This window comes from Oncorhynchus kisutch, linkage group LG27 (genome assembly GCF_002021735.2).
Source record: "Oncorhynchus kisutch isolate 150728-3 linkage group LG27, Okis_V2, whole genome shotgun sequence".
Classification (NCBI taxonomy): Eukaryota; Metazoa; Chordata; class Actinopteri; order Salmoniformes; family Salmonidae; genus Oncorhynchus; species Oncorhynchus kisutch.
In genome coordinates, this window is record NC_034200.2 from 12,462,849 (window position 1) to 12,490,780 (window position 27,932).

Here is a 27,932-nt window from a genome sequence, read left to right on the forward strand (position 1 = left end):
ATTGTCATGCTGAAGCAGGAAAGGGCCTTCCTCAAACTGTTGACACAAAGTTGGAAGCACAGAATTGTCTAGATTTGCCTTCACTGGAACTAAGAGGCCTAGCCCGAATCATGGAAACAGCCCCAGACCATTATTCCTCCTCCACCAAACTTTGCAGTTGGTACTGGGCCAGGTAGCGGTCTCCTGGCATCCGCCAAACCCAGATTCGTCCGTTGGACTGCCAGATGGTGAAACGTGATTCATCACTCCGGAGAATGCATTTCCACTGCTCCAGAGTCCAATGGCAGTGAGCTTTACATCACTCCAGCCGACGCTTGGCATTGCGCATGGTGATCTTAGGCTTGTGTGTGGCTGCTCAGCCATGAAAACCCATTTCTTGGAAGCTCCCAACGAACAGTTCTTGTGCTGACTTTTCTTACAGAAACAGTTTGGAACTCGGTAGTGAGTGTTGCAACCAAGGACAGATGATTTTTATGCACGACGCGGTCCCATTCTGTGAGCTTGTGTGGCCTACCACTTTATGGATGAGCCGTTGTTGCTCCAAGAGGTTTCCACTTCACAATAACAGCACTTACATTTGACTGGGACAGCTCTAACGGGGCCGAAATTTAAGGAAATGACTTGTTGGAAAGGTGGCATCCTATGACGGTTCCGCATTGAAAGTCACTCTACTGCCAATGTTTGTCTATGGAGATCGCATGGCTGTGTGCTCGATTGTATACACCTGTCAGCAACGGGTGTGGCTGAAATAGCTGAATCTACTAATTTCAAGGGGTGTCCACATATACATTTGTGTGTGTACCAAAAGAGCCTGTCGCAAGTCAGACAAAGATATTTCCTCCATCTCCCACACCTCACTCTCTCTCTCCCCCTCTGCCTCTCTCCCTCCTCTTTTCCCATCCATCCATCACCCATAGGGGGCTTATGGGATTGTGGGCGTGCGCTGGACCGAGATGATTCCTCTCAATAGCAACCTTTCATGCTGTTTATCACCAGCCAAAAGCTCCCATGGGAACAGGGGGGGGGTGCAGTGACCCCCTGCCCCCCGGAATGTCCTGCCGGGATAGGTGGTGCTGGATTGTTCAGTTGTCAAGTTGTTATCTGATGTGGTTTAGCCCTACAGTACAGTGGGCTATTTAGAATTTGGCATATTAGATGTTATTGTTTTCTATTTCAAATGTATTTTTTTTCCACTCAGTCAGAAAACAAGGAGGATCAAGACCCTCTTCATGATATAAAAAGTCCTTTGTTGCTGTGGCAGGTTGTTCAGGAGACCAGATTCTAAGAAGCCCCTGATGTGTTTCGGCGTCATAGCCTTCGTTAGGGAGACAGGATGATGAAGGATGATGCTATAGTTTTCTCCTGAGACATTTGATATTAATATTCCATAAATATGTATTTTCCCCACCTACAGTACCCCTCTACCTTCGCATGCCCAGACATAGACACAGACACACACACGTCTGAGCTACTAAAATCAGTTGAACTGACATGTCCCTGCTACAGTACCTGTAATTTATCATTTCTCTCTCTTCTCCTCTCTCACTCGCTTTCCCTCTCTCTGTACCCCCCCCCCTCTCTCTGTACCCCCTCCCTCTCTCTCTCTCTGTCCTTCTCTCTCTCTCGTGCTGTACCCCCCTCCTCTCTCCCTCTATATCCCCCCCTCCCTCTCTCTGTACTCCCCTCCCTATCTCTGTACCCCCCCTCTCTCTCCCTGTCCTTCTCTCTCTACCTCTCTCTCTGTACCACCCCTCCCCCCTCTCTCTCGCCCTATCCGTATCTCTCTCTCCCTCTGCAGGTCAAGACCGCAGTGAGGCGGGGCTGATTAAGCGTTTCCGTGGTGATGGCGTGCGCTACAAGGCCAAGCTGATTGGGATTGATGAGGTGACAGCGGCGCGTGGGGACAAGCTGTGCCAGGACTCCATGATGAAGCTCAAGGTGTGCGTGCGCACGCGTGAGCGTCTGATAACGAGGGCAGCGCCTTGAACTTAGGAGAGGGTGGTGGTATTCACGTCACAATACGTTGACAAAATACATTGAAACAGCGTTGATTCAACCAGTTTGTGCCCAGTTATATTACATCTCTTCTGGACGATTTAAACCATGCTGGAGACATAGTGGCATTCCCGCACAGCCAACAGGCAAATCCATCTCCTGCTCTGATCCTCTCAAATCAGATGTAGTGTGAGTTGCTCCACATGTCCAATAACACAACAAGCAGGAGTCTTGTAGATCCACGCTGTGACATTTGAACAGTGACCTGCCTATGACTCCCATATCCAGCAGTCACTGCAAGTTACAGTCAATGCTCTTATGTCAATACAGGCATGCTGTTATCTAGACAGGCAGAGGAGGGGGATGGAGGGATGGAATAGAGGAGGGGAAGGGGTCTCTATCGAACTGCCTCTCTAAGCTTGAGGACTTAATCCACCAAATGGAGAAGCCGATTGTCGATTGACGACAGCCATAGACTCCCCTCTCTCCACTATTCATTGGATCGCTCTTTGTTTCCCGCTCTGGAGAATGGGGAGGGAGAGAGTTTGATGGTTGATGTTTTCAAAGCGTCTCTGTATTAAGGGCTGAGGCACCGAGCTTATGCTGAGGTTGAAGAGAGGAGAGGGGAGGGGGGGGATATAGTGTACTGGTAGTGTACAGGGTCGCTCGCTCAACCCTCCTCAACGTGACTGGGGTTCCAGGGTTGTCAGACGTGTTCAGCGTTCACAATGAGGTTCTGTCTTCTTTCTCTTCTCACACAGCTTCGTTACATGAAAGACATGTCAGGCGTGCGTTAGCCAGGGAGGGCCGTGCCTCGGTATAAGTCTGAGGAACATGCAGGAAATGTTAATTGTTTTTGTAAGGGGGAAAAGCAGCTAAGATGCATGGGAACATCTACTTCAAAGGCTCTGTGGTTGTTCAGTCAGCAAGACGTGACGGAAGTGCCTCAGCGAGGTGTAGGTTATGGTCAGCAGAATACGTTCAGTCAGCGCAACTCAAACTCGCTACATTGTAGTTTGGCGGCTTGTGTCACGAGGTGCAGGCAGCAGCAGCCTACTTAAGAAACCAGCCTCTCAAATACTAAACAATAAAAGACTGTGGTGAAAAAGAAAAACACTGAAGTGTTGAGAGAAGGAAAGTTCAAAAGGAGCAACATGAAAGAACGTTCTGTCCTATTGCACCTTATGTAACAGCTGCCACCCTCTTCCCTTCCCTCTTCCCCCTCTCCTTCTCCCCCCCCCTGTCATATTTACCTGAGTTGTGAGTCGGCAGTACGCTGCTGTCTTTCGTGCTGAGCGTATTTCCCTTCATCGCCCTGTGTATCTTCCTCTCCTCCAGGGAATGGCTACGTCGGCGCGCTCCAAAGGAGAGCACAAGCAGAGAGTCTTCCTGACCATCTCCTTCGGGGGGATCAAGATTTACGACGAGAGATCAGGGGTGAGTGAGTGATGGGGCTCCACTGCGTATCTGCGTACCTGCCCATCGGCTGAGCTGAGTTACGCAGCCAGGCCTCAGCCCCAGCGGCACTGAACCTTTATAGGACATTCAAGTTCAATCGCAGTCATGTAGAAAAAGGGCAGCCATCTTGTGCGCCTACCTGGCATATGGTGCAGTTGACATGCCAAACGAATACGACAAAAGCAGATAGATATAAACATTGTGTAGGGTGTCCAATCAAAAACGCATCTTTTGACCAATGGGTAAAAGAGATACTCCTCTAAGAAAACCAATCATCCAAATGGAGGCCAGAGGAAAGAAGTAGTAAAAAATCAGGAAAATAGGCTACCGCCGTGGAACCCGTGGAATATGACATAAAACAATATGGAGGTAGGATTAATATCGATTTTGCGACATGACATGTCATGTTTTCATACTTTAGTATGCGCTTTTCCTATAAATGCGAAATCCGTGTTATTTAAAAAATAAATTAAAAAATCTCACAAAAACAAGTGTAGCCTATGTCTGTGAAATGTCAACGGAGAGCTGAGCGTAGAACAAACTCTTTTATTTTGGAACCCTCTTACATTTAATTTGGCTCGTATCATGCTAGTTTAGATTTTTGCGACCCGCGGAAACGACTTTGCATTGACCACCAAAACATGTACAATCCTCAAGTTGCTACGAGAAAGCGGCATTGCTCTGTCAACAGAGCCCAGTACTTATTATCGGATGTATTTTGTTACAAAATCTCATTATTTGTCTTGGTAAAATCTATTTTATAACATAAGGATGTGACATTTCACTTTTTCACCCACTCATAGTGAAGGATGTTCTACATTATGGTAAAAATGTCATCAAGCCTTCTAATTGGCTAGGTGGAAATGTCACAACATTGCTTCCACCCATGTAATCCTTAGATCTATTATCCTGTGTAGTGTCGTGTCTTTTGGACTATCATTAATGTGATGACTGTTATATTATCAAATCAATTCTCTAGGTGTAATTATTACGTGATTCAACTATTCACGTAAATATTAATTAACTAGGAAGTCGGGAAAATGTTGTTTAAAGAGTTACTATTTCCTGAATTTAACTCTTCAGATATTTTCATATCTTATTGATTAGAGTCACTTGTTAATGTATTATTACCTCATCAGTCATATTCTGATTGTCGCAAACTCTCTGCACGAACCCTAGCATAAATGATGAATCAGCGATATACCAATTGGCCAAATTATGTATTTACTAACTAATTAAATAATCACACAGAAGTATATAAACACACACAGGATAGGTTGTACATTGGTTACTAACATGATACAATAAAAAGTCCCTAGTGGACTAAACCGACATGATGGCTTGTTACACCAAATTAAAAGGGAGGGGCAAGTAAGAAAGAGCAGGAGAAAAGACAAAGCACTCCAATATTGTTCACACAATAACTATGCTCATGGAAATACTAATAATACTTTGCACATGAACAGCCGCTCATTTGAAAGGAATTGCAATTTACATATTTATGAGTGTAGGCCTTTGTTGTCTCTCTCTGTGATCGCCGGTCCGTCTGCTGGAGATTCAGTCGACAGAAAGTCTCTGGTTTGTCCACCAGAGATCAAAGTCTTTCGTAGTTGTAGCTTGTTTTAATTGGATACATCAGGTGTACCAATGGTCGTTCAATAGGGAAATGTTCTCCCGAATGGATCTTTCAGAGTACCATTCGGTCGTTCGATCAGTCGCGTTTACCAGACTAAAGTACTTAAACAGCTGCAGACTGAATGTGTAGTCTTTAGTTTTGTAGATTGCTTAACCATTCGTGACGTCCAGTTCACGCCTTAGTCTGCTTGGTCTATAGAGTGGTAGATTTCTTAACCATTTGTAACGTATTCAGCTGGTGCTGCACGTAACTGTTCTAATGTACATTTTGTCAGAAGTGGGTTTTATACACTTCTGGGGAAAGGGGGGCGTTCCATGATGCCGATGTAATGTCTGTGCTCATGTGGGCGTGGCCACTGACTTGGTTTAGACTTCATATGAAAAACAATTCTCTCATTTAGGCCGTCATTGAAAATGAGAATTTGTTCTTAACTGACTTGCCTAGTTAAATAAAGGTCAAATTCAAAACAAAACAAACAAACAAAAACAAACTTCTCACAAATAGTTTCATATACAGTGGGGAGAAGTATTTGATACACTGCCGATTCTGCAGGTTTTCCTACTTAGAAAGCATGTAGAGGTTTGTAATTTTTTATCATAGGTACACTTCAACTGTGAGAGACGGAATCTAAAACAAAAATCCAGAAAATCACATTGTATGATTTTTAAGTAATTAATTAGCATTTTATTGCATTTTATTGCATGTATTTGATACATCAGAAAAGCAGAACTTATTATTTGGTACAGAATGCTTTGTTTGCAATTACAGAGATCATACGTTTCCTGTAGTTCTTGACCAGGTTTGTACACACTGCAGCAGGGATTTTGGCCCAGTCCTCCATACAGACCTTCTCCAGATCCTTCAGGTTTCGGGGCTGTCGCTGGGCAATACGGACTTTCAGCTCCCTCCAAAGATTTTCTATTGTGTTCAGGTCTGGAGACTGGCTAGGCCACTCCAGGACCTTGAGATGCTTCTTACGGAGCCACTCCTCAGTTGCCCTGGCTGTGTGTTTCGGGTCGTTGTCAGGCTGGAAGACCCAGCCATGACCCATCTTCAATGATGTTCAGGTGTCTTTTATACAGGTAACGAGTTCAAACAGGTGCAGTTAATACAGGTAATGAGTGGAGAACAGGAGGGCTTCTTAAAAAAAACTAACAGGTCTGTGAGAGCCGGAATTCTTACTGGTTGGTAGGTGATCAAATACTTATGTCATGCAATAAAATGCAAATGAATTACTTAAAAATCATACAATGTGATTTTCTGGATTTTTGTTTTAGATTCATATATTCATATACGTTCCCCCACATTTGGATGTGACCCTGACAACTGGGAAATATATACATTCAGAGATACAGTTATGTTGTCCTACCGTCTTTAGTTACATCACAAATTATTAACAAATTCCACAGGATTGTCCTTTAAATACCCACGGACCATTCCAAATGTCTGGAATACAGAAATACTGTTTAATTATACAAACCTTTGATGTTACCGTACTGCAACGCCTTTCTCTGTGGTAACAAATGGATTTAAAGTTCATTTCTGAGAGTGAGAGAGAGAGTTTTCCTACAGGTATTTATGACCATCATTAAACTGTGGAGAGAGAGTGAGAGAGGGGCGGGGGGCTATGATTCCCCCCCCCCCCCTACCCCCCAAGGGCACGTCATGACAGTAGATATAGTAGCATCAGTGTCTAGGGAGTAGGGGCTAAGGGTCGATGTGGAATGTAGAATGAGTAAACTGCTTTGACTTAACCTGGGCCTGGCCTGCTGTATGATAGCTACTGTCAGATGATAAAGACCTGTCTGTTATAATGACAGTGTGTATATGAGTGATATGATATTATCCCCTTCCCCCTCATCACCTCCCCTGGGGGCCCAGAGACCTGCTGTCCCCCACACAACCCCCCCCCCCCCGTTCATCACCACTATCCACTAGGCTAATTAGCCCACAGTTCCACCCCTAATCATCATCATTGCTAACTGCTAGCCTAATTGTCCCATAGCTCCACTTCAACTGTCATTAAAGGGAAAAAATGCATTACACAATACTGTATATAGACCCGTTCCACAAGACAACTCATGGTTTGATATTTGATGACTTCCATTTTTATTTTCGTTGGATAGTGGTGCCACCCATTATTCGCCACAACCCCTGTCATTTATCAACAACAACTAGATAATACCCCTCATTGAGCCCCGTAGTGTGTGTGTGTGTGTGTGTGTGTGTGTGTGTGTGTGTGTGTGTGTGTGTGTGTGTGTGTGTGTGTGTGTGTGTGTGTGTGTGTGTGTGTGTGTGTGTGTGTGTGTGTGTGTGTCTGTGTTCACGTGTGTGTGTGTGTGTAAGCCCTACCCTCTGATGCTCATCACCACATGCGGCTTCTGTAATTTTGTTTGAGAATCATCGTCCCCCTAATGCCCTTTCATTTTATAAACTGATTCCCCCAGCAGCACTTAATTTACCCAACAATCGTAATGGTAAAATACAGGGCTCTTTCAGCAGGACGAGGCGTTGCAGAACATTTGGATAGAAATGTGTCATGCAGACAAGACACTGTTTACTGTCAACTAGACTATAGAATATTGTCAGCTCTAGTATGTTCCATTTCTCTCTGCCACGTTCTTATCAGTGCATCCCACTGAATAAGCCCGGGTTTAATTTCTTAGTAGCTCATCCCCGTTGCTCAAAGCTTATCAACACTGTTAGTGGAGCAGCAGGTGGGAGTAGATGAGTGACAGCCCAACTACTTTGAGCACATGTGTGTGTGTGTGTCAGTTGTACTTTTGAACCAGGTGTTCAGGGCTGCAGCACGCTCTGTTGACGATGCATCTTTTTGCATATTGCACAATACACAACAATATCATTACCCCCAGGTTAGAGAAATCTTACAAATAAGTGAAAAAGGGTTGTCTGATCTGTGCACATACACACGCACAAGCACGCATATACACACACGGACACCCACACCCTAATCGGCCGTTGTTCAAGCAGTAAATGCGTTGCGCCTCCTATCCCACTGAGACATGTGGGAGCTGGAAATGAGGAGAAAAAGGGAAGAATGGCATAAGTGGTAGTTATTCTTGTCAAGACTATTCCCTGTCAACAGTTAGACAAAGAAAGACTAATGCATTTACATTTGCTTTCCCTCATTCTCTGCTGCGGTGAATCTGGAGCACAATATTGCCGTAGTATTAGAATTAGTAAGAAGCTGTAGCCTACTTACCGTGAACTCCCAGTTCACTCCCTCATTTTGAAACAAAACATTCTTTCAAGAATTCATGAAATGTATAGAGTCGAGCCAGGAGTTTTCCTAGACAGGTCACATGTCTGAAAAAACTCCCAGATCTAACTAAACTATAAAATCAGGACCTTAACCCTACAGTATCCAACATGGGTCTCTAAGCCCCATCCATTTTGTATGGTCCATTTCCTCATCCTGTCCTGTCACTTCCTCTTCCCTGTTTCGCAGATCTACTACATCACTTCCTAACTCTAACTTATGTCACTTCCTCCCTGTGTGTTCAGGTTCTGCTGCATCACCACTCGGTGCATGAGATCTCCTATATCGCCAAGGATACCCGGGACCACCGGGCCTTCGGCTACGTCTGCGGGAAGGAGGGACACCACCGGTTCGTGGCCATCAAGTCCGGTCAGTCGGTGAGTACAGGACCTGAGATCCTAATGAGGTGTAGTAGTCGTAAAGAGCGTTACAGCCAAAGTTACAATCAATCAACACGTTTCAAATGCAACACATAGTGTTGCAACAAGGGAGCAACCGTTTGTAACACAGTTGAAAGATTGTCCAATAGGAAGGACTCTGCTTTTATCCTTTTAGATATTTGCAGCACTGTGTAGTTGGGATTGCGACGTAAGTGCGTGTGTGAACTACGTGTGTGTCGTCTGGAAGATGAAGGTGTGTGCTCCTCTTCCTTCACATCCCTCCCTCCCTCCCTGACAGGCAGAGCCCCTGATCGTTGACCTGCGCGACCTCTTCACACTCATCTACGACATCAAGCAGCGCGAGGAGATGGAGAGGAAGGCCCAGAAGGACAAGCAGTGTGAGCAGGCCGTCTACCAGGTAAACAACAACAACAAACAACAACAGAACTGTTACCATGGCCGTTATGCACAATGGCCATATTGAGTGTACTCATGAGTATAGTGAGAGATGTTAGAGGAAGGGAGATGACGCGTATCCATTGAAGAAATGGGTTAATATCTGTCAAAGTGAGCGTTCCCCCCCTCTTGCGTAAGCACGCTTTCTTGCTTAGCCTAGCGACCAGCAGGCAGAGATGACTGCTTCACGCGCTTTGAGTACGAGTCCAGATCTCGGCTTGGGCTGTGACTGCAATGCAAATGATTTAAGGTGTTTTGAGAGATGTTATAATGCCACAATTTTTTTTATCCCGAAACATGACTTTCATGCACCGAAAGACTCCTGTCAATGTAAAAGGCTTAATGTAATGTATAACTGTGTCCACAATGGTATATATTATTATGTTGGAAAATGTATACAGTAACTCAGACATCAGGTTAAGACGAGGCACAATAGGTTAAGACCAGGCACAATAGGTTAAGACCAGGCACAATAGGTTAAGACCAGGCACAATAGGTTAAGACTAGGCCCAATAGGTTAAGACCAGGCACAATAGGTTAAGACCAGGCACAATAGGTTAAGACCAGGCACAATAGGTTAAGACCAGGCACAATAGGTTAAGACCAGGCACAATAGGTTAAGACCAGGCACAATAGGTTAAGACCAGGCACAATAGGTTAAGACCAGGCACAATATGTTAAGACTAGGCACAATATGTTAAGACTAGGCACAATATGTTAAGACTAGGCACAATATGTTAAGACTAGGCACAATATGTTAAGACTAGGCACAATATGTTAAGACTAGGCGCAATAAGTTAAGACTAGGCACTCTCCACTGAGTTCCTAATAGAAAACGCCTGTTTTCCCCTAAGCCAGTGTCTGATTGCTCACACCTGATGCCCTTGCATGCTCTTTTGTTCTCGCTCTTTTCTTCTCTCTGTACTTCTATTCGTCTATCCATGGTCTTGCTCTATTCTCCTCTGTATCCGTCTTCTTCTTGTTATGTAAAATGTTCCTTCTCTTCAACCATCACGCAGACCATTCTGGAGGACGAGGTGGACGATCCAGTTTACCAGGTACGTCGCCACACGACACGCGGCCCATCAGAACTAGCGATGAAACCCCATGGGACCTTTTTCCCTCTAGCTTCTACTGACGACAGTGTTTTCACGTGATTCATTCTATGGAATACGAAACAATTAATCCTTAATGTAAATATCTGCCGCTGATCTGCTTGAATTAATGATTCATGATATCCAAACCATCTCAGTAATACGCAGTAGACCAGCCATCACAGTAGACGGTTTTGTTCAACCATTCGACTCTCCCATTGCAGTGTTGTTGAACCATATCTTTTCAGTTGACCTGTGTATATGTTCTGATTTTCTTCTAAAGACCTATCTGACCCTGACTGGTTGTTCTCCCCTTTTGCTTTTGGCTGAACCTGATACTCTACTCTGTTGCTCACACTGAATACAGACAACACTAACCCTTACTCTGAATGCTAATGTTCAGTGGATATGCCCCAACTCATTCCAAATTTCTGTTGTTTTCCCCTTTAGCTCCCCCCCCCCCCCAAAGAAAAAGTTTCATTTGCAATTCTGTAGTAGTAGTGACTGTTTTCGTTTGTTTTGTTTCGAATACAAGAGTCCAATGACTGTGGGCAGAATCCAAACTTGGGATCCGTGCGTGTAACTAACTCAGACTTTCGTGTAAATCATCTAGGTTACAAACGCGGATCTCGAGTCAGGATTGGCCCCTCTGTGTCTAGGTGGTAGTGGAGAGGTGGAGCAGTATTCTGATGAAGTTGGTGGAGGGACCTCTTCAGTACCTGGAACTACTGCCTGACCAATTACTGTGCTCTCTCCTCTTCCTTCTTCACTCTATCGTCTCTCTCTCTCTTTCTTTCCTTGTTTGTCTCTCTCACACTTTTTTTTCTATCTCTTTCTCTTTCTCCGTATTTTGGCTCTTATTTCTCTCTCTCTCTTTCTCGCTCTCTCTATCTCTTTCTTTCGATCGCTCTCTCTCTCTCTCTTTCCGTTAATCTCGACATGCTCCATCCCTCTTGGCCCCACCCGCTACTTCTGTTGTAGTACATTGTGTTTGAGGCTGGACATGAGCCCCTCCGTGGCCACCAATCAGAGGAGAGCGTTTACCAGGTACAATACCAAGCCCCGCCCCTTCCATACCTTTTGTAGAGTAGTCAACCCAGAGCGTTGTGTTACATTAGACTATTTCTGTTTGTTAGAGAGCAGGGCAGTACACTCTGGGTAAAACAAGTATACTCACAATGTTCCAAATGTAAATTAGAATAACATCTCAAGTGCAGTCATGGCTAGTTATTTTGGCAGACCAATTCATCCAGACTTCTCTAGAGTCTATGTGGGCTCCCTGCAGACATCCAGAGGTTTGACCTTCCAGCTGAGTTTAAGGGACCAACAGGAGCCTTTAGGGACCTAGAGTGTGATTTAATCTGGTGCCCCTCCTCCCTCCCCCACCTCTCTACTCCCTCACCCCTCCTCCATTACCCCTCTTCCCTTCTCTGTCCACCTCCCCCTCCCTCCCTCCACCCTCGCCCCCCTCCTCCTCGTCCCTCCTCCTCCTCTTCCTTTCTGAAGATGAAAGATGAGTCGAAATGAATCATTTGCCATGCCATTTGAACTCCAAATGAAACAAGATCAATAGGCGAGAAGAGAATTCCGCCCATCTCCAAGTCAGCCAGCCGAAAGCGAGAGAGAGAGAGAGAGAGAGGCCATATTGTTCACTACGGTTAATAGATTAATGTGAGGAAAATATACAAAAGAGTCCTCTTTGGAGAGGAGAGGGCAAGCGCTCCAGCGTTGTCAGTTTCCACAGATTTAAACCTCTAGTTGAATGTGATCCAAATGGAGAAAAACAATTGTGCCGCCTTAATGTCAATACAAAGAGGTAGCACACACAATCGTACAGCATTGCTTACAATCAATATGGATCTAAATAAGAGTTGATTCAAGAGCTGTGCAACGGTAGAATTTGCATAACATTTTCCTTGAAACCATTTGCAGACCAGAGACACCTTCTGAAATGATGAGTGTTTCAGCTGTAGCAGAAGAAAGGATTCATTGAATAATCAATACGTTTTTCTCTTTCTTACTCAACCTTGGTAAAATGGTGTTGCTCAAAGCTCACTTTATTCTTTCATTTTGACTCGACCTCCAACACAGGTCCCTACCGCTACCAGTCAGCAGAAGGGAGAAGGGATCTATGACGTCCCAAAACGCCATTTCATGACTGTAGGTGCTTTTGTTTTTGTTTTTTTGGTTCGTCCACTCCCTCCACTGGCAAACCTCTCATTCCCTCACTAAGGAAAACTCCCCTCTTCTTTAGTGTCCATTTATGAACCCCTGTCTGTGTGACCTTGTGGAATTATTGGGCCCCTAACCACCTCGCCGACACACATAGACGTGGTCGTGTACACCCACAGACTGGTTATCAGCAGTGTGTCTCGAAGGCAGTGGTTGCCTGCCTGTGCAGTCTGATATCAGTTGTCTTGGGCAAGAAATTATCAAGCGTCAGGCCTAAGTATATTCTTACAGTATCTAAGGTTATAAAGATGCAATGATATTGTATATTGCAATATGTATCGTCATGTATACGGGGTGTATATTGTATTGTTATGCACAGTCTGCCCCAACAGATACATGATTCCATCTAGCTAAGATGTGACGTCAGTTGTTGGGATAAATCCAGTGGAGAAGGTGATGTGTCTTTGCTTCAGATCCTCCACAGGATTTTAAACATAGAGGACTGTTAGACATCGAAGAGGCCGTCTTTTTATTCAATAAAGACAAAACGCTTTTGTCATTTCCAGTCTCACCAATATATTTTCTGCAGCAAGGTTCATTTTGGACCAGAACAAATAGACATATCATGGATTCACTTTTTGGTTGCGCAAAACTGGAAATATATCTCTTTCTATCCTTTCACCATGTCAGATGCAATAGTCAATACATTTACACGGAGAGAGAGAGAGAAGAAAACGTCCACCTGACTTCTGAAACAAACCCTAAGAAGAAAGTGGGCTTTCTTTCTCGCCTCGCTTCCTCTCTGTGCTGATAGTTCAGCAGCATATCAACTCGGCATGATAGCTATCCTGTCCCCCTTGCTATCTCCCCCCCAAATACACATCATGCTAGCTGGTGTTGTATCAATAGCTGCCGACGCTGCTTCCATATCTCTTAAGAGTTACTGCTTGTCTGTGCATTCAGTTGGAGCTCTACTGAGAGATCCCCCCATAGCTTGATGTGTGTGTCACTCTGCCTGTCTGCCTGAGGTAAAGACCCAGTATAACTATAACCTATGTCTGCCCACCTTTTACAAACTACTGTACCTCCCTCTTGCTCCTACTGGATACATAGAACTGTAAGAGCAAGCCATAATGTACAACAACAATATGTACCGTATATGATCAGACCCCCCCCCCCCCCACACACACACACTTCAAACAGGACATAGACAATGTTATGTTGCCCCCCTTCACCAACACTGATTGCTGTTTTCCTCTCATTTTCGCTCTTCTTTTCGTGTCTGTGTGTGTGTGTGTCTTTATTTATAGCATGCAAATCCCCTGTGTGTTCCCGTGGTGATACATCGTCTGCTTGTGCATGGCCCCTGCAGTCTAGGACATACATTTCATGCGACTTATCCATTTCATAGTCTAGTTGTAGAACCTATGTCCTTCCTTCCTACTTCCTCTGAAATGTAATTGTACTGTTAGAGCGCTGAAGTTATATGGCTGGGGGGAGGGGGGGGGGGAGATATGAGAGTAGCTGTAGGAACGGTCACGTCTGCTATATGGGTCAGGTAGTTATATTGTCTCTGTGGGTAAATATATAGAAGTATATATATTCATTGGGTTCAGGAAACACAGTGGTGAATGTACTGGTAACTGCCAAAATAAAGGAAACACTTGAGTAAATGAGGGATACAAAGTATATTGAAAGCAGATGAGATAATTAAGCAATTCACATCCCATCGTGCAAGGGATCATGTATTAAAATGTCCCAGTTGCCCATTCTTTTGGCTACCATGGCTAGAAGAAGAGATCTCAGTGACTTTGAAAGAGGGGTCTCAAAGGAGCAAAGAGGGTGTAAAGTGTGTATGTGTGTGTGTGTGCGTGTCTGTGTCAGTCCCCAGATCTCAACCCAATTGAATACTTATCTGAGATTCTGGAGTGGTGCCTGAGACAGCATTTTTCACCACCATCAACAAAACACCAAATGATGGAATTTAATGTGGAAGAATGGTGTTGCATCCCTCCAATAGAGTTCCAGACACTTGTAGAATCTATGCCAAGGCGTATTGCAGCTGTTCTGGCAGCTTGTGGTATTGCCAAATACCCTAAAACATTCTATGTTGGTGTTTCCTTTATTTTGCTAGTTACCTGTATATTGTATACCGTCCAAATCCGACCTAATCATATAATATTATCTTGTGTTTGAGAGGAATCACAATGGTAATGCATTGTGGGACTATTGGGGCTGATTTGATAGGTAGAGACGGACATAATAATATCTAATCAGTGTTCTTTTGATTGGACTGAATAGCCAATTATAGAGCACCGTGAGAGATTCATTTTAGATCCATTTTCTGATAATGAAATGAAAGGAGAGCTAGTTGTTTCTTGGCATCTTCAGTACAATTCTCTTCACACGCAATCACGCACGCATGCACACACACACACACACGCACACATACACACACACACACGCACACACCCTATTAGAGTAATAGAATGTGTTATGACTTAGAAAGTCTGCCTTTGTTTTGTTGTGAAATGTCACTGTTCTCCCTCTCTGTCCCTGTTCCTCTGCCCCACCACAGAACATCAACCACTTTGATCTGTTCGGAGATATGTCAACTCCACCCTCGGTGAGTAACTGTCCATTCCCTATTGCTTAGACAGACTCTGTCCGTTTAACCATCTCTGCAATGATGGTGCTGAAATATTATGCGTCAACATCGCTGCAACTCCCCAATGGGCGAGGGGGAGGTGAAGGTTGAGTCATGCATCCTCCGAAACATGACCCGCCTAACCGCGCTCCTTAACACGGAAGCCAGCCGCACCAATGTGTCGGAGGAAACACTGTTAAACTGGCGACCGGGGGCCCAAGAGTGCAGGCACCCGGCCCGCCACAAAGAGGTTGGTGAGCCACGTAAAGCCCCACAGCCAAAACACTCCCCTAAGCATGGTGACGCTGGGCCAAATGTGCTTCGTCCAATGGGACTCCCGGCCACGGCCGGTTGTTACCCAGCCCGGGAGTGAACCTGGGTCTGTAGTAATGTCTCTAGCACTGCGATGCAGTGCCTTAGACCGCTGTGCCACTCGGGAGGTCCATGTGTCAACATTTGAATGCGTTGTTATGCAGTCAAACTACTGTGTGGATAATAGAGAAACTCACAGTCATGACAACTGCTAAAGACCAGTAATACATTGGAAGACATTTTGTATTCTGATTTCTGTGGGAATAGATGGTTCAATTGACCCCCAAATAGAAAAAGACAATAAATGAATAATCACAATGACCCCAGTGAAAGGATAGGTGTCTGGTTCAGACGTGTATGTGGATGATGTCCCCCCAGATTCCCCCGTCCCCAGCCAACACTCTGGACCCCAGCAGGAGCCACCGCCAGCTCCAGCACCCCCCAGAGATGTTCACCGGCCCCTTCAGCCCCACCTCTGTCCCCTCAGGGTACATGACCATGGGGCCAGTCCAGGCAGCCCAGTGGGCCCAGCAGGGACCCTTCGCTGGCCAGGCCCAGACACTGGCCTTTGGGGTGCAAGGGCCCCTCCAGGTGACCCAGGTCCTCCCTGGGGGCCAGCCCGTCATCTGGAGCCAGGCCAACATCTTCCCTGCCACCCAGCAGCAGTGGGCCGCCATGGCTGCCTACATGCCTGCCCAGGCTGTGGGCGTGGGGGGTCACCACCTCCCCATGATGGTGCCCATCACCACCGTGTGCCCTGGCCCCCAGGGGCCCCACGGTGACCTCTCCTCCACCCCTTCCTCGGCCATCGCCAGCCCCCAGCATCAGACGATGGACCCCGTTCTGCTCCAGCAGCAGCATAGCATCGGTGGGGACTCGGACGCAGGCGAAGGCCCCTCTTCGCTGGGCCTTGTCATGGTGGGCAGCAGGTGTGGCACACCCAGGCCGATGAGCCCTACTTCAATGGGTCTTGGTGCCGTGGGCAGGTGTGAGACGCCCGTTGGCCTTGTCATGATGGCGAGGTGTGAGACGCCCGGTCTAGTGAACGTGCCCCCTGACACCCTGGTCTGTAGCCAGCTGGGCCTGGAGTCATCATCTGCCGCAACCCAGGAAGAGGAAGGCAGCTGTAGTGACCTTGACCTCTCTCGGATGACCTTGAGTCCAGGCACGTCCACCTCGCCCTCCACTGACTCAGGTAAATTCTACCTATAGCCAGTTTTTCCTACATTTACACTAGATAGTTGCACATACTCATACAGAACAAATAAGTTACCCAACCCAAACCTTAAAGGGAAAATCCACCGGCCACATCATCATGATGATACAAAATGCATCATTTTGCATGTCATGATAATATGATCAGTGGCACTTTGCTTCTTGAAAGTCCAATATGTTGAAAACTTGACCGCTGACATGCAAAACATTTTGGGACTATATCAAAAGTGGACTAATGAAAACAATACCAAAATATTGTGTTTTTTTGTCAAGTTTCCCTTTTACCAAACCCTAACTATACCCACCTGGATAATGTACAATGCTTTAAGACACAGTTAAAGTGGGGGAAAAGGAGTACAGTACACCCAACAACCAACTCTGTCTCTGTAGCGTCCACCCCAGCCCCCCAACCTGGCTCGTCCTCAGACTCCGCCCCGTCCCAGGCTAGTGATCCCCCCACAGACCACTCCCCCATCGAAACAGAGGCCACACACCCCAGCACCAGGGAGGATGACTCGGTGAGTCTCAGCTAATCTGCTTCATAATGATATAATGAGCTATCAAACGGTTGGTAGATAGTCATTTTATCACTTCACCTGCCATTTTGACTGCATCAGTCGAACAAAAACATTTGATATATGCTAAGAGGGGAAAAAAGTCCTTCGGTTGTATTTATAAAGGTCTTGGGTAACGTTGTAATTTGAAAAAAAATATGTATTTCAAAGAACACAATAGCATTTTCAGGACTTTGTGTAACTGCAGGCTATCTGCTACCGCGGGCTCACATGGAACAGTGGTTATTCTTGGAAAAAGAGATATTTTGAAATAGGACTAATCTCTTCAATTTTGAGAGTCATTTGTCAAAGGGAAGTGTTTTTGGAAACCTCAGATACAATATAGGAATCAAAACGTCTTACCTGCATGTGACTCTGTCGGAGGATGTGTTTGAAAAAGTCACCTTTCTGGTGCTCCAGGGGGGAAAACGATGTCCTCTTGTAACACATATATTCTGTTAGTGATATCGACATTCTCACAATGTACACGTGTTAAATAAACGCACTTAGGAGAAGTCAAGGACGGAAGGGGGCATGGCAGAGATATATAAACGTTACATTCATATGCAGTCAACATTACTGCCTCGGCACTTGTGTTAATGGGTGAATACTGGAATTAACCATTCTCCCACTCTCTCTCTCTCTCTCTCTCTCTCTTTCTTTCTCTGTCTCTCCCTCTTTCCACCTAGGGCTCATGCAACCGGGCTCGGTCTCCCTGTCCTTCCAGTGATGCTCCATCTGACTGTCCACAGGCCCAGACCTGTCCGCAGGAAGACAGCTAGAGAACACTGGGACTCTGGGTGGGTTTCTTCTCTACTCTCCTACCACTCTCCTCTTATCACCCCGTTCTCTCCTCCCCTTCCCTCTCATCTCCTCATCCCACCCCTCACCCTCTCTCCGATCCTCTCCTGTTCTATTCTCTAACCTTTTGTATCCCCTTAAGGCTGCTTAAAACATCTCTGTTTTATTGATTGGTCTAACAACACTCTACTGCTCAGCTCTTATTGCCTGTCTGTCTGGTGTCTTTTCAGAGGCACAGATCTCTTGTTTGTCTTTTAGTCTCTCTCTCTCTCTCTCTCCCTCTCTGTGTCCTTGCAGCTAAATGGTCCTCAGCCAATTATGGAAGAGCTGTGATTTTCATTTAAAGGTTTATTTTATTATGGCTCTGTAGTACGTTGTAAAATGGAACATTGCTGCATTGATTAAGTATGATCAAAGTAAGGAACAATACTGCCACCTGCTGTCCATAGGCTCATAATTGCACATATTTCACACAAGTGTATGTGTTCTAATGCGGCTCCCTCCCTCTCCAGGAGAAGAACCCTCTCTATGCCCAGAGATATGACCAACAAGAGGACATGAGAAGAGAGGAGAAGAGGAGGAGGAGGAGGAGGAGGACAGCAGACTGAGAGGGAGAGGAGAGACTCTAGACTCCTGTGTCTCTCCACATAGCTGGATTACACTGATCACTAATTGTTCTGGGGACTATTAATATTGGCAGTCTAAAGTAGCAGTACCATAGGACTGGCTTCTCTCTTGAGACGGACAACACAACACACTCCTCACAATGGACAAACCTTGTCTTTTTTCTCCCTTTGCCAATTGGAAGGTTTTTCTCCCAGGAAGTGACCTTTGAAACTGTAGCAGCAGGCCGTTGCCATGACAGCATTCTGCCACAGTTCAGTGGGAGGAGACGTCCAATCTATCATGTGACCTGGAAGAACCAATCACACTGTTCAGAAAGAGGATTGTAAATGGGTTCTATGGATTCTGATGATTTTTTAGGTATTTTGATGAGGAATGATGTCCTTTGGGGTTGTACCTTGCAAGAACTCATTGTGCAGAACAGATGGATTTCCCAAATGTTTTCAAAGAACTGACTTGTTCCATTTGCATGAACAGACTTTGTATTGTGGATCCAGCCAAACGCAACAGTGACTGCGAGACAACTGTTCTCCGTAGCTCCCTTTTCAAAGCTAAAAGATAAAACAATATAATTTGCCATTTGTAAGCTGTGACTACCGAGTTGATGCGTCTGAGAGTTTTTAGGGTAACAGAAAAAATGTTTGAGGCATCGGCCGAAATAAAAATCCCGTTTGCCAAACTTCTATTTTGTAAATAAGATTTCATCAAGGCCCGGACTGTACACCTGCATCTCTGTGCCATAAGATAGGTCCGTCATCTGCCTCTCTGACACTGCCTACCTGTGGCTCTCAACTCTAAAGCAATGCCCTACCAGCACCTCTGTCTGTATCATCTGGACGTTTGATTTGCTTTTGTTGGCAATTTCTTTCTTGTTCTTTTTTGTTCTTTCTGTTTCTCTGTTGGGTTTGGTCGGTCTGTGACATATGAACTGTGCATCTGTGTTACTTAGCCATTGAATCAAAGCGATGATGCCTGTTACCTACGTGTGACGTAACTCACTCTTTTGAAAATGAAGTCACACAACAACAACAAAATATCCACAGGCTAATTTCTTAATAAAGTCACTGTCACTTTTACCTGGGGGAGAGGGAAAGGGGGGGGGGGGATCTCCTGCATAACCTTGTTTCTTAGCTGTTTTAGACTTCCAGACAGGTGTACTACTCACACTTCAATGTTTTGCTTTCAAACTCAATGTTGATCTACTCTACTGCTTCCAGACCTGGGTTCAAATGCTATTTAAATACTTTTGAGCATTTGCTTTAGTCTGCCTCTAGTGCCAGGTGGGCGGGGTTTGCATTTTGGGAATTTCCTATTGGCCCCATTGCAACAGGCAAGCTCAATCACGCACAGCGAAACAATTTGAAATGATCTCAAATGGTATTTGAACCCAGTTCTGCTAGACATATCTAGGTGGTTTCTAGGAACCAAAACCAATAAGCTAGTTGAGATGGCCCATCCAGCTGCAGACTCCAGAGTGCATTACTATGCCTTATTACTATCAGTTGGACAGGTTTGGTTGCTCTGTCACTGTTACATCGTCCTGTCATTGTATTTCAGTAACACAATTCATTGATGCAACTGAGGGTTTGGGGCATATTGTAGGTCTGTCCACTTCACAGAGTTACAAATGGACAAACCGTGGAGACTTTATACGGCTATGAAATAATATAAATATGATTACTATTTACTTCTAGACTATGATGATAATAACTGTAACCCTGCTCGTCTAAGAAAAAGCTAAGCGAAATGGTCCCATTTTATTTATGAATCCCCCGAACGGTCTTGAAAAGAGAAAGAGGACTTTTTGTACGTATATTTCGTCCCATCTACTGTGCTACTCATGCCCACTGTTCAGTCACAAATAAAAGATCATGTGATTCACCGTTTTCTCCTGAACTTTGTATGTTGCGTCAGCCATTTGTAACACTGGGTACCGCGACAAAAAAATGGTCATTCATAGGATATTGCTGTCGAATGACCATTTCACGGTGTGCTTTCTAAGAAAACACCTGGTCATTTCAGCGACCCTGAAATAAGTCCTGCATGTATTTTGTTCCAACTCAATGGATCCAACAGAGGGGGCTGTGTTCTTGCTATTACCTGGGCCCTGTCCAGTCAGCACATGCAGAAGAAAGCTCTTTGAAATGGAGAATGGAAACGAGGTCATTCTTAATGCTGTTGAGATAGTACCTCCTCCATTTTAAAAGATTTTCTACCATGTTTCTGCCAACCGTACATGACTCTGTAATTGTGTGTTGTTAATGGCATATATCTACCATTTTAACTGAAGTTGACCTCAATCTATTTCAAATAGCTTTTTGTTTTTACATTTATAAGTAACCACTCCATATTGTGTGGAGTGGAGCTGATGTTTCTGTCAAGGGTAATTTGATGAAGGTCAAATAAGGTCTGGGAGATCTCCAGACCAACATAACGTACTGTACACCAAACATGATCTGTGTGCTTTGAGTTTCCTAATACCTGACTTATGAAAGTGGAGATTCCCGTAACAGACTCATGGTCTGAACCTAACATTGAGTCCATGCCCCCGCTTGTATTGATCAGTGTGTGTTTACACACAGACAGAGATACCTGAACACACACACACACGCACGGACAAACACACATGTACACACACACATAAGTACACGCACGCACGCACTCACACACACACACATACACAGCTGAACACACTGTTGTCTCGTCAGGTCTGTGCGTCCGTCTTATTGGAGATTTTTCAGATCCACCACAACTACCATGCTCTCTGTGTCCATGTTAAAGCCTACAGTTGGCCTAGGCTACTGCCTCCTCTGTGCTGCATTGTGCTTGCTCCTACTCCGGTAAGACCTTAATTCACTCTGTGTGTGGAAGATAGAGATTCAAGGGCAATGGCTGTCCTCGACAAGCGTCAATACCAGACATTGTATGACTTAATGTGAGGTTCATTGCAGTACACTTACTCCCGATGGGTAAGGTTTTAGATGGAGGCCTTGGAGGCCTAGATGGAGGTACAACGGGAGGGAACATTATTCTGGATTTAAATTGTTGGCTGTTTAAATCAATGCAAAAGTCCATTGAGAATAGAAAATGGTGTGTGTGCGTGCAGAAGTCCCCACAAGAATAGTAAACTAACAAATATTTGACCAACTGGGGACATTTTGTTAGTCCCCACAAGGTCAAATGCTATTTCTAGGGGGTTTAGGGTTAAAGTTAGAATCAGGGTTAGGAGCTAGGTTTAGTTTTAGTGTGTGTGTGTGTGTGTGTGTGTGTGTGTGTGTGTGTGTGTGTGTGTGTGTGTGTGTGTGTGTGTGTGTGTGTGTGTGCATATTTCTTCAAAGAAGTCCACCTTTTTGAAACCATAATGATTTTCTATCACATCAACACACAGATGATTCCTCCCGTCGTACCCTGCTTGACTAATATAATAGGCTGATGCAGTGCTGTGAGCTGTGAGTTATGGTGACCTATGTTTCAGTGATGTTGCCATAGCCGGCAGTGGCGAGGAGCCCAGTGGCGTCCGTGAGGCTCGGTCTGTGGGGACTCAGGTCGCCGTGCAGCCGGTGGACTGTGTACAATCAGAGTGGTCCTCCTGGACGCGCTGCGATGTCTGCAGGAAGAAGAGGGTGAATATTAGCAGGAGGAGGAAGAAATGGATGATGATGATGATGATGATGAGGAGGAGGAGGAGGAGGAGGATGGTAGATAAAAACCTGTTAGCGGAGAGTATAGCGTAAGTGGCACAGGTTGCTGTCTGTAATCCACTTGACACGGATAAAGAGAGAGTGAAAACATAGTTCTGATATCATAACGGACATGGGATGTATTTCACATTCTGTGCACAGACTAGGTAATGCAGCCTGGGTAATGCAGCCTAGGTAATGCAGCCTTTCTGTGACTAATAGCTGTACAGTAAGTGGGCACTTAGGTGTTGCACTGTAGCATTCGAATTGTTTTCAATTGTCTTTTATTCTCTCTCACCCTCCCCTCTCCATCGCCCTTCCCCCAGTATCGTTATGCTAAGCTTGTCCAGCCATCTCAGTTTGGCGGGGAGCCCTGTCATGTCCAGGGCAAAGAGGTGGAGCCCTGTAGCCCTCCATCTCGCTACGACTGTACACATGATGAAACACCTCTGTGTGAAGGCTTCCTCTGCACTTACACAGGTATTCTTTCCACACAATCCACCAAGTTAACCCTAACATTAAGCCTGATTTGAATAATCCAAACCACTGGTATTCTCTCCTCTGATCTCAAAACTATATGCCTGCTATTTTTACACGGCTTAGTCCCATGCATGTCTTCTAGATGTCTGTGTGGATGTAAAAAAAAAATGAATTAAAAAAAGTGCTGTATATCAAATGAAAAGTTTTACTCCACAAAGTGCACTGCCAGTATAGGGCTCTGAAACAAAACTAGAGGACCACATAGGGAATGTGGTGTGATTTGAGATGTGACCTGTGTGTCTTCCCAGGGCGCTGTGTGCCTATAGACCTGCGCTGTAATGGGGATGATGACTGTGGGGACTGGTCAGATGAGAAGGGCTGTCAGAAGGTGAACAAGGCCTGCAAGCAGGAGGCACAGGAGTACCATGGCATCGAGAACCTGGCCAAAGGGTGAGGCATGTTCACTGTGGGCCGAGTAAAAACTTGAGCTCGGCGTACACATTGACATCAGCACTGGAGTTACGTGGAAGTGAATCCCTTTCTCTCTCCTGTAGAATCAACATACTGAACAGTAACTTAGAGGGAGTGGTCATTGACAACAGATACTACGCAGGCAGTTGCTTGCCTCACTACATCCAGGACGTCAGGTTCAGGAAGCCTTATAACCTGCAGCAGTACACACTGGAGGTAGGAAGCCTTATAACCTGCAGCAGTACACACTGGAGGTAGGAAGCCTTATAACCTGCAGCAGTACACACTGGAGGTAGGAAGCCTTATAACCTACAGCAGTACACACTGGAGGTAGGAAGCCTTATAACCTACAGCAGTACACACTGGAGGTAGGAAGCCTTATAACCTGCAGCAGTACACACTGGAGGTAGGATGCCTTATAACCTGCAGCAGTACACACTGGAGGTAGGAAGCCTTATAACCTACAGCAGTACACACTGGAGGTAGGAAGCCTTATAACCTGCAGCAGTACACACTGGAGGTAGGAAGCCTTATAACCTACAGCAGTACACACTGGAGGTAGGAAGCCTTATAACCTGCAGCAGTACACACTGGAGGTAGGAAGCCTTATAACCTGCAGCAGTACACACTGGAGGTAGGAAGCCTTATAACCTACAGCAGTACACACTGGAGGTAGGATGCCTTATAACCTGCAGCAGTACACACTGGAGGTAGGAAGCCTTATAACCTGCAGCAGTACACACTGGAGGTAGGATGCCTTATAACCTACAGCAGTACACACTGGAGGTAGGATGCCTTATAACCTACAGCAGTACACACTGGAGGTAGGAAGCCTTATAACCTATAGCATTAGCACTACACTACCACATTTCTAATGATTAATATAACTGGACAATACAGACATGTTGTCTCAGCAATATGCTTCATGATTTCAGGTGTTTTAAGAGCAGTATAGAGGATACATTTATTCATAACTGGGTTGCTGCTACAGTACGTGTGTGACTGTGACCTGTAGTGAATGTAAACATTACTTTTCTCTTGTTTGTCTGCCACAGACCAAAGGCACATACGACTTCAAGCTGCAGTCTTTCGAGTCATACTCTGAGTTTGTCCATTACACCATGACGGAGCGCTCTTCCAAGACCACGGTGTCCATTGGCTTTGCCGTGCCGGGCGTGGCCGAGTTCGGCTTCAACTACGCTGACTCCAAATACTCCAAGTCAGAGAAGAAAATACGCCGCGCCTCTAGGAAGGTGAGAGTTGTCCATCAGGGGTCTGTGCAGAAGAGAGCATCATTACAGAATGTTCCCGATAGAAATGCATTGTGTAGAACAGATATGATTGTCTGTCTTGTATAATAGGGAACTGAGCCGGCTCTATTTATTACCGGTACATTTCTATCTGCAATGTTCTGAACAACACAAATGCACAATTCACCCCAAAATCAACGTTTTGGGTCATTCACAGTCAGTAACCAAGCCCTCCTGACACGCCCCTTTGCCCGCCACCCCTCCACAGGAAAACAGCTTTGTCCAGGCCAAGGCAGAGCTGCAACTGGCCCGATACATCCTGAAGTCAGAGGATCTGATGCTGCACCCAGAGTTCTTCCTGCGTCTTCGTGCCTTGCCCCAGTCCTACAACTACGGAGAGTACAGACAGATCTACAGAGACTATGGCACCCATTACATCACAGAGGCTACCCTGGGAGGAGACTACGAGTACACGGTCATCCTGGACAAGGAGAAGCTGGAGAAGACAGGTGACCGACGATGCTTTGCTATTCCATACAAAGAGGCTAGTGCACTGCGGGGCCTTAGGGTGACATTTCACTTCACAGCAGCTACCCATGGACAAATGAAATAAAGTACCATATCACAATGGTAGTAGTAATACTCTACTATATCTCCACTCCCATTTTAGATTACTCTCTGGAAGCCTACAAGAACTGTGTGCAGATAGGTCTGAAGGTGGGGGCCAACATCAAGGGAGTGTATGTGACTTTGGGGGTCGAGGGAGGTGGTTGTGATGGTCTGCTCAATGAAATGGGAGGTGAGGAGTGGATCTAGATCACCGGCAACACGGGTCTCTCTTTCTGTCTCGTACTGTAGAACAAATAGCCATTTCCCTCTCCTCTTTAACTGTCTCTATCTTCCTCTCTCTCCGCGCCGTCTCCCTCCTCCTCTAGAGGACACAGTGAAAGGCAGCATGGTGGAGGACTTTGTCGTGGTGGTTCGGGGGGGTGACAGTGAGTCCATCACCTCGCTGGCTGCCAAGAAGCTGCCCACGCCACAACTGATGAGACTGTGGGGAGAAGCAGTGCATTACAACCCTGACTTCATCCGCAGCGTGGTGGGAATGCTGTCTCTCTCTCCATTTATCTCAGTCTCTTTTGTATACACTCCCTCTCATTCTACACCCACATGAAAAAATACTATCGTATACTATGGTTAAATACTATAGTATTCACTGTAGTGTTTTTTGAAGACTTTTCTGTAGTGTTCACTGTAGTGTTTTTGGCAGAGTTTAGTCTAAAGTCTGCAAAAACACTACAGTTAATGCTATAGTATTTACTGCAGTGTTGCAGACATGACTGTAGTATACTGTGGTTTTTACTCTTTACTGTATACTGTAAATACTGTAGAAAAAAACTTTAGTATTTGCTATAGTATTTACTGTAGTGTTTATACTTAACAGTAGTATTTATTGTAGTGTTTATACTGTACAGTAGTATTTATTGTAGGGTTTTTGCAGACATTACTATAGTATTTACTAGAGTTTTTTCTTTGTATTATCTTTGGCAAAACTGTGGGGGTTTTGTCCTTAAAGAAAACTACTGGACAAAATACTGAAAGAGCAAATTTTCCATAATCTGTATGTAGATATATAGGAAGTAGGTAGGTAAGTAAGTAGGTAGAACTGAGGTCTAAATGGATAGTTCAGAGCTAATCTTTTTTATAACCTGTAGGGAACACAGTATATTGTCTATACTTAGGTTTTTCACTTACGGGTGGCACAAATTGGGATATGGGGGAGGGGAATGGACAGGCTATATGCAAATGCAATACTGTCGTGTAGTATATACTACAGTAATTACTGTTGTGTGTAGTATAGTTTTCTACAAAATACTACAGTTTACTACAGAATTATATTCTCTTTCACTTCTCTTTAGCAACCTGGGACTTGTCCTTTCTATTTATCGCACTCACAATTTTACTCTTTATTTTATCACTCTCTTCATGCACCTCTCATTCTCTCTCTCTCTCTCTCTCTCTCTCTCTCTCTCTCTCTCTCTCTCTCTCTCATTCAGATTTCCCAAAGGTTCCTCTATAGGTGTCCTGTACCAGTCTGTCAGACTCCAGCCCTGAGCTGGTTATGATGATGTTAAAGTATTGTTGTTGTCTGTGTGACAGACGCGGCCGCTATATGAGCTGGTGACCGCCAGAGACTTCTCCAGCGCTAACTCGCTGAAGAAGAACCTGAGGAGAGCCCTAGCTGAATACCTGGAGGAGAACAGCTCTTGCCGCTGTGCCCCCTGCCGCAACAACGGACTGGCTGTTCTCAAAGGTAAACACCCTCCCTCCAGCCCCCTGCTTAAAGGACTTCCTCCCCGATCCAGCTATACTTTGTAGATGTGTGAAACTACGAAAGATGATGATGATAGTGATGATGAGGATGATGTCTTCCTCTCCTCCCCCTCAGGCACCAGGTGTGAGTGTGTGTGTCCATCTGGCTACAGTGGACTGGGTTGTGAGATCACCCAACGACCAGGTCATTCTCTTAATTAAAACACAAACCTACACGATAAAAGCCTTCACCTGTAGCTTTGACATCTCTATTTCATTTCCACAATATTGCCATTTCCATGCTGTTGGGGAGGTTTAACCTTTTGAGCTTTGTCCCAAATAGATATAGGCATAGACGGCAGCTGGAGCTGCTGGGGTTCGTGGTCACCCTGCGCGGAGCGGTCTAAGACACGGAGCCGCCAGTGTAACAACCCTGCACCTAGCAGCGGAGGCATAGCCTGCAGAGGACTCCAGATGGAAACTACTGATTGTTTCTGATATTGTCCCGGACTCTTGATTGAAATAAAGATAATTCATGTCACCCTTGGAAATGTGCCTGTGATATGTTTGCATTCTTGACTCTCTTATGACAAAATGATCTACAGTGGGGCAAAAAAGTATTTAGTCAGCCACCAATTGTGCAAGTTCTCCCACTTAAAAAGATGAGAGAGGCCTGTAATTTTCATCACAGATACACTTCAAATATGACAGACAAAATGAGAAAACAAATCCAGAAAATCACATTGTAGGATTTTTTATTAATTAATTTGCAAATTGTATTACACATGTGTGTAAGCCAATTGAGAAAAACTGAGGTGATCAAGCATAACAGAGAATGACTTTGTTTTTATTTCTAAACACAAACATTTTGGCCATCTTTCTCATCAGATCAGAAGATTTGGTAACATCCTTTACCCCTTAAACATACATCGTTGGTATTGACTCCCACTTCCTGCTGTAGTATTGAAATTGGTTGTGTCCCGTCTTTCTTATGACATCAGCAGCATTGTTTCTGAGAGGAGGAGCCAAGGCAGATGGCGCCCCTGTCTGGCCGGGGGTTATCACATCACCGTCGGCGTGTCTTACTTCCTGACTGACAGGAAAACCACACGCT

General features: G+C 45.2%; 1 protein-coding gene across 1 annotated transcript in view; it reads left to right on the plus strand.

Annotated features, from left to right (window-relative positions):
• c8b (complement component 8, beta polypeptide) overlaps positions 1 to 27,369 on the plus strand; it is an 84,537-nt gene extending 57,168 nt beyond the window's left edge. The window contains exons 3-25 of the mRNA XM_031806395.1: positions 1,799 to 1,938; positions 3,334 to 3,432; positions 8,615 to 8,746; positions 9,048 to 9,167; positions 10,225 to 10,263; positions 11,281 to 11,346; positions 12,391 to 12,459; positions 15,050 to 15,097; positions 15,809 to 16,625; positions 17,036 to 17,163; positions 17,889 to 17,978; positions 21,316 to 21,464; positions 22,100 to 22,247; positions 22,631 to 22,784; positions 23,093 to 23,234; positions 23,339 to 23,471; positions 24,311 to 24,508; positions 24,774 to 25,014; positions 25,176 to 25,304; positions 25,441 to 25,604; positions 26,666 to 26,819; positions 26,955 to 27,023; positions 27,162 to 27,369. Coding sequence (XP_031662255.1) covers positions 1,799 to 1,938; positions 3,334 to 3,432; positions 8,615 to 8,746; positions 9,048 to 9,167; positions 10,225 to 10,263; positions 11,281 to 11,346; positions 12,391 to 12,459; positions 15,050 to 15,097; positions 15,809 to 16,625; positions 17,036 to 17,163; positions 17,889 to 17,978; positions 21,316 to 21,464; positions 22,100 to 22,247; positions 22,631 to 22,784; positions 23,093 to 23,234; positions 23,339 to 23,471; positions 24,311 to 24,508; positions 24,774 to 25,014; positions 25,176 to 25,304; positions 25,441 to 25,604; positions 26,666 to 26,819; positions 26,955 to 27,023; positions 27,162 to 27,316 — 3,584 coding nt within the window. The 3' untranslated portion in view covers positions 27,317 to 27,369. The remainder of the gene's footprint in view (positions 1 to 1,798; positions 1,939 to 3,333; positions 3,433 to 8,614; positions 8,747 to 9,047; positions 9,168 to 10,224; positions 10,264 to 11,280; positions 11,347 to 12,390; positions 12,460 to 15,049; positions 15,098 to 15,808; positions 16,626 to 17,035; positions 17,164 to 17,888; positions 17,979 to 21,315; positions 21,465 to 22,099; positions 22,248 to 22,630; positions 22,785 to 23,092; positions 23,235 to 23,338; positions 23,472 to 24,310; positions 24,509 to 24,773; positions 25,015 to 25,175; positions 25,305 to 25,440; positions 25,605 to 26,665; positions 26,820 to 26,954; positions 27,024 to 27,161) is intronic.
• Positions 27,370 to 27,932: the final 563 nt, after the last annotated feature.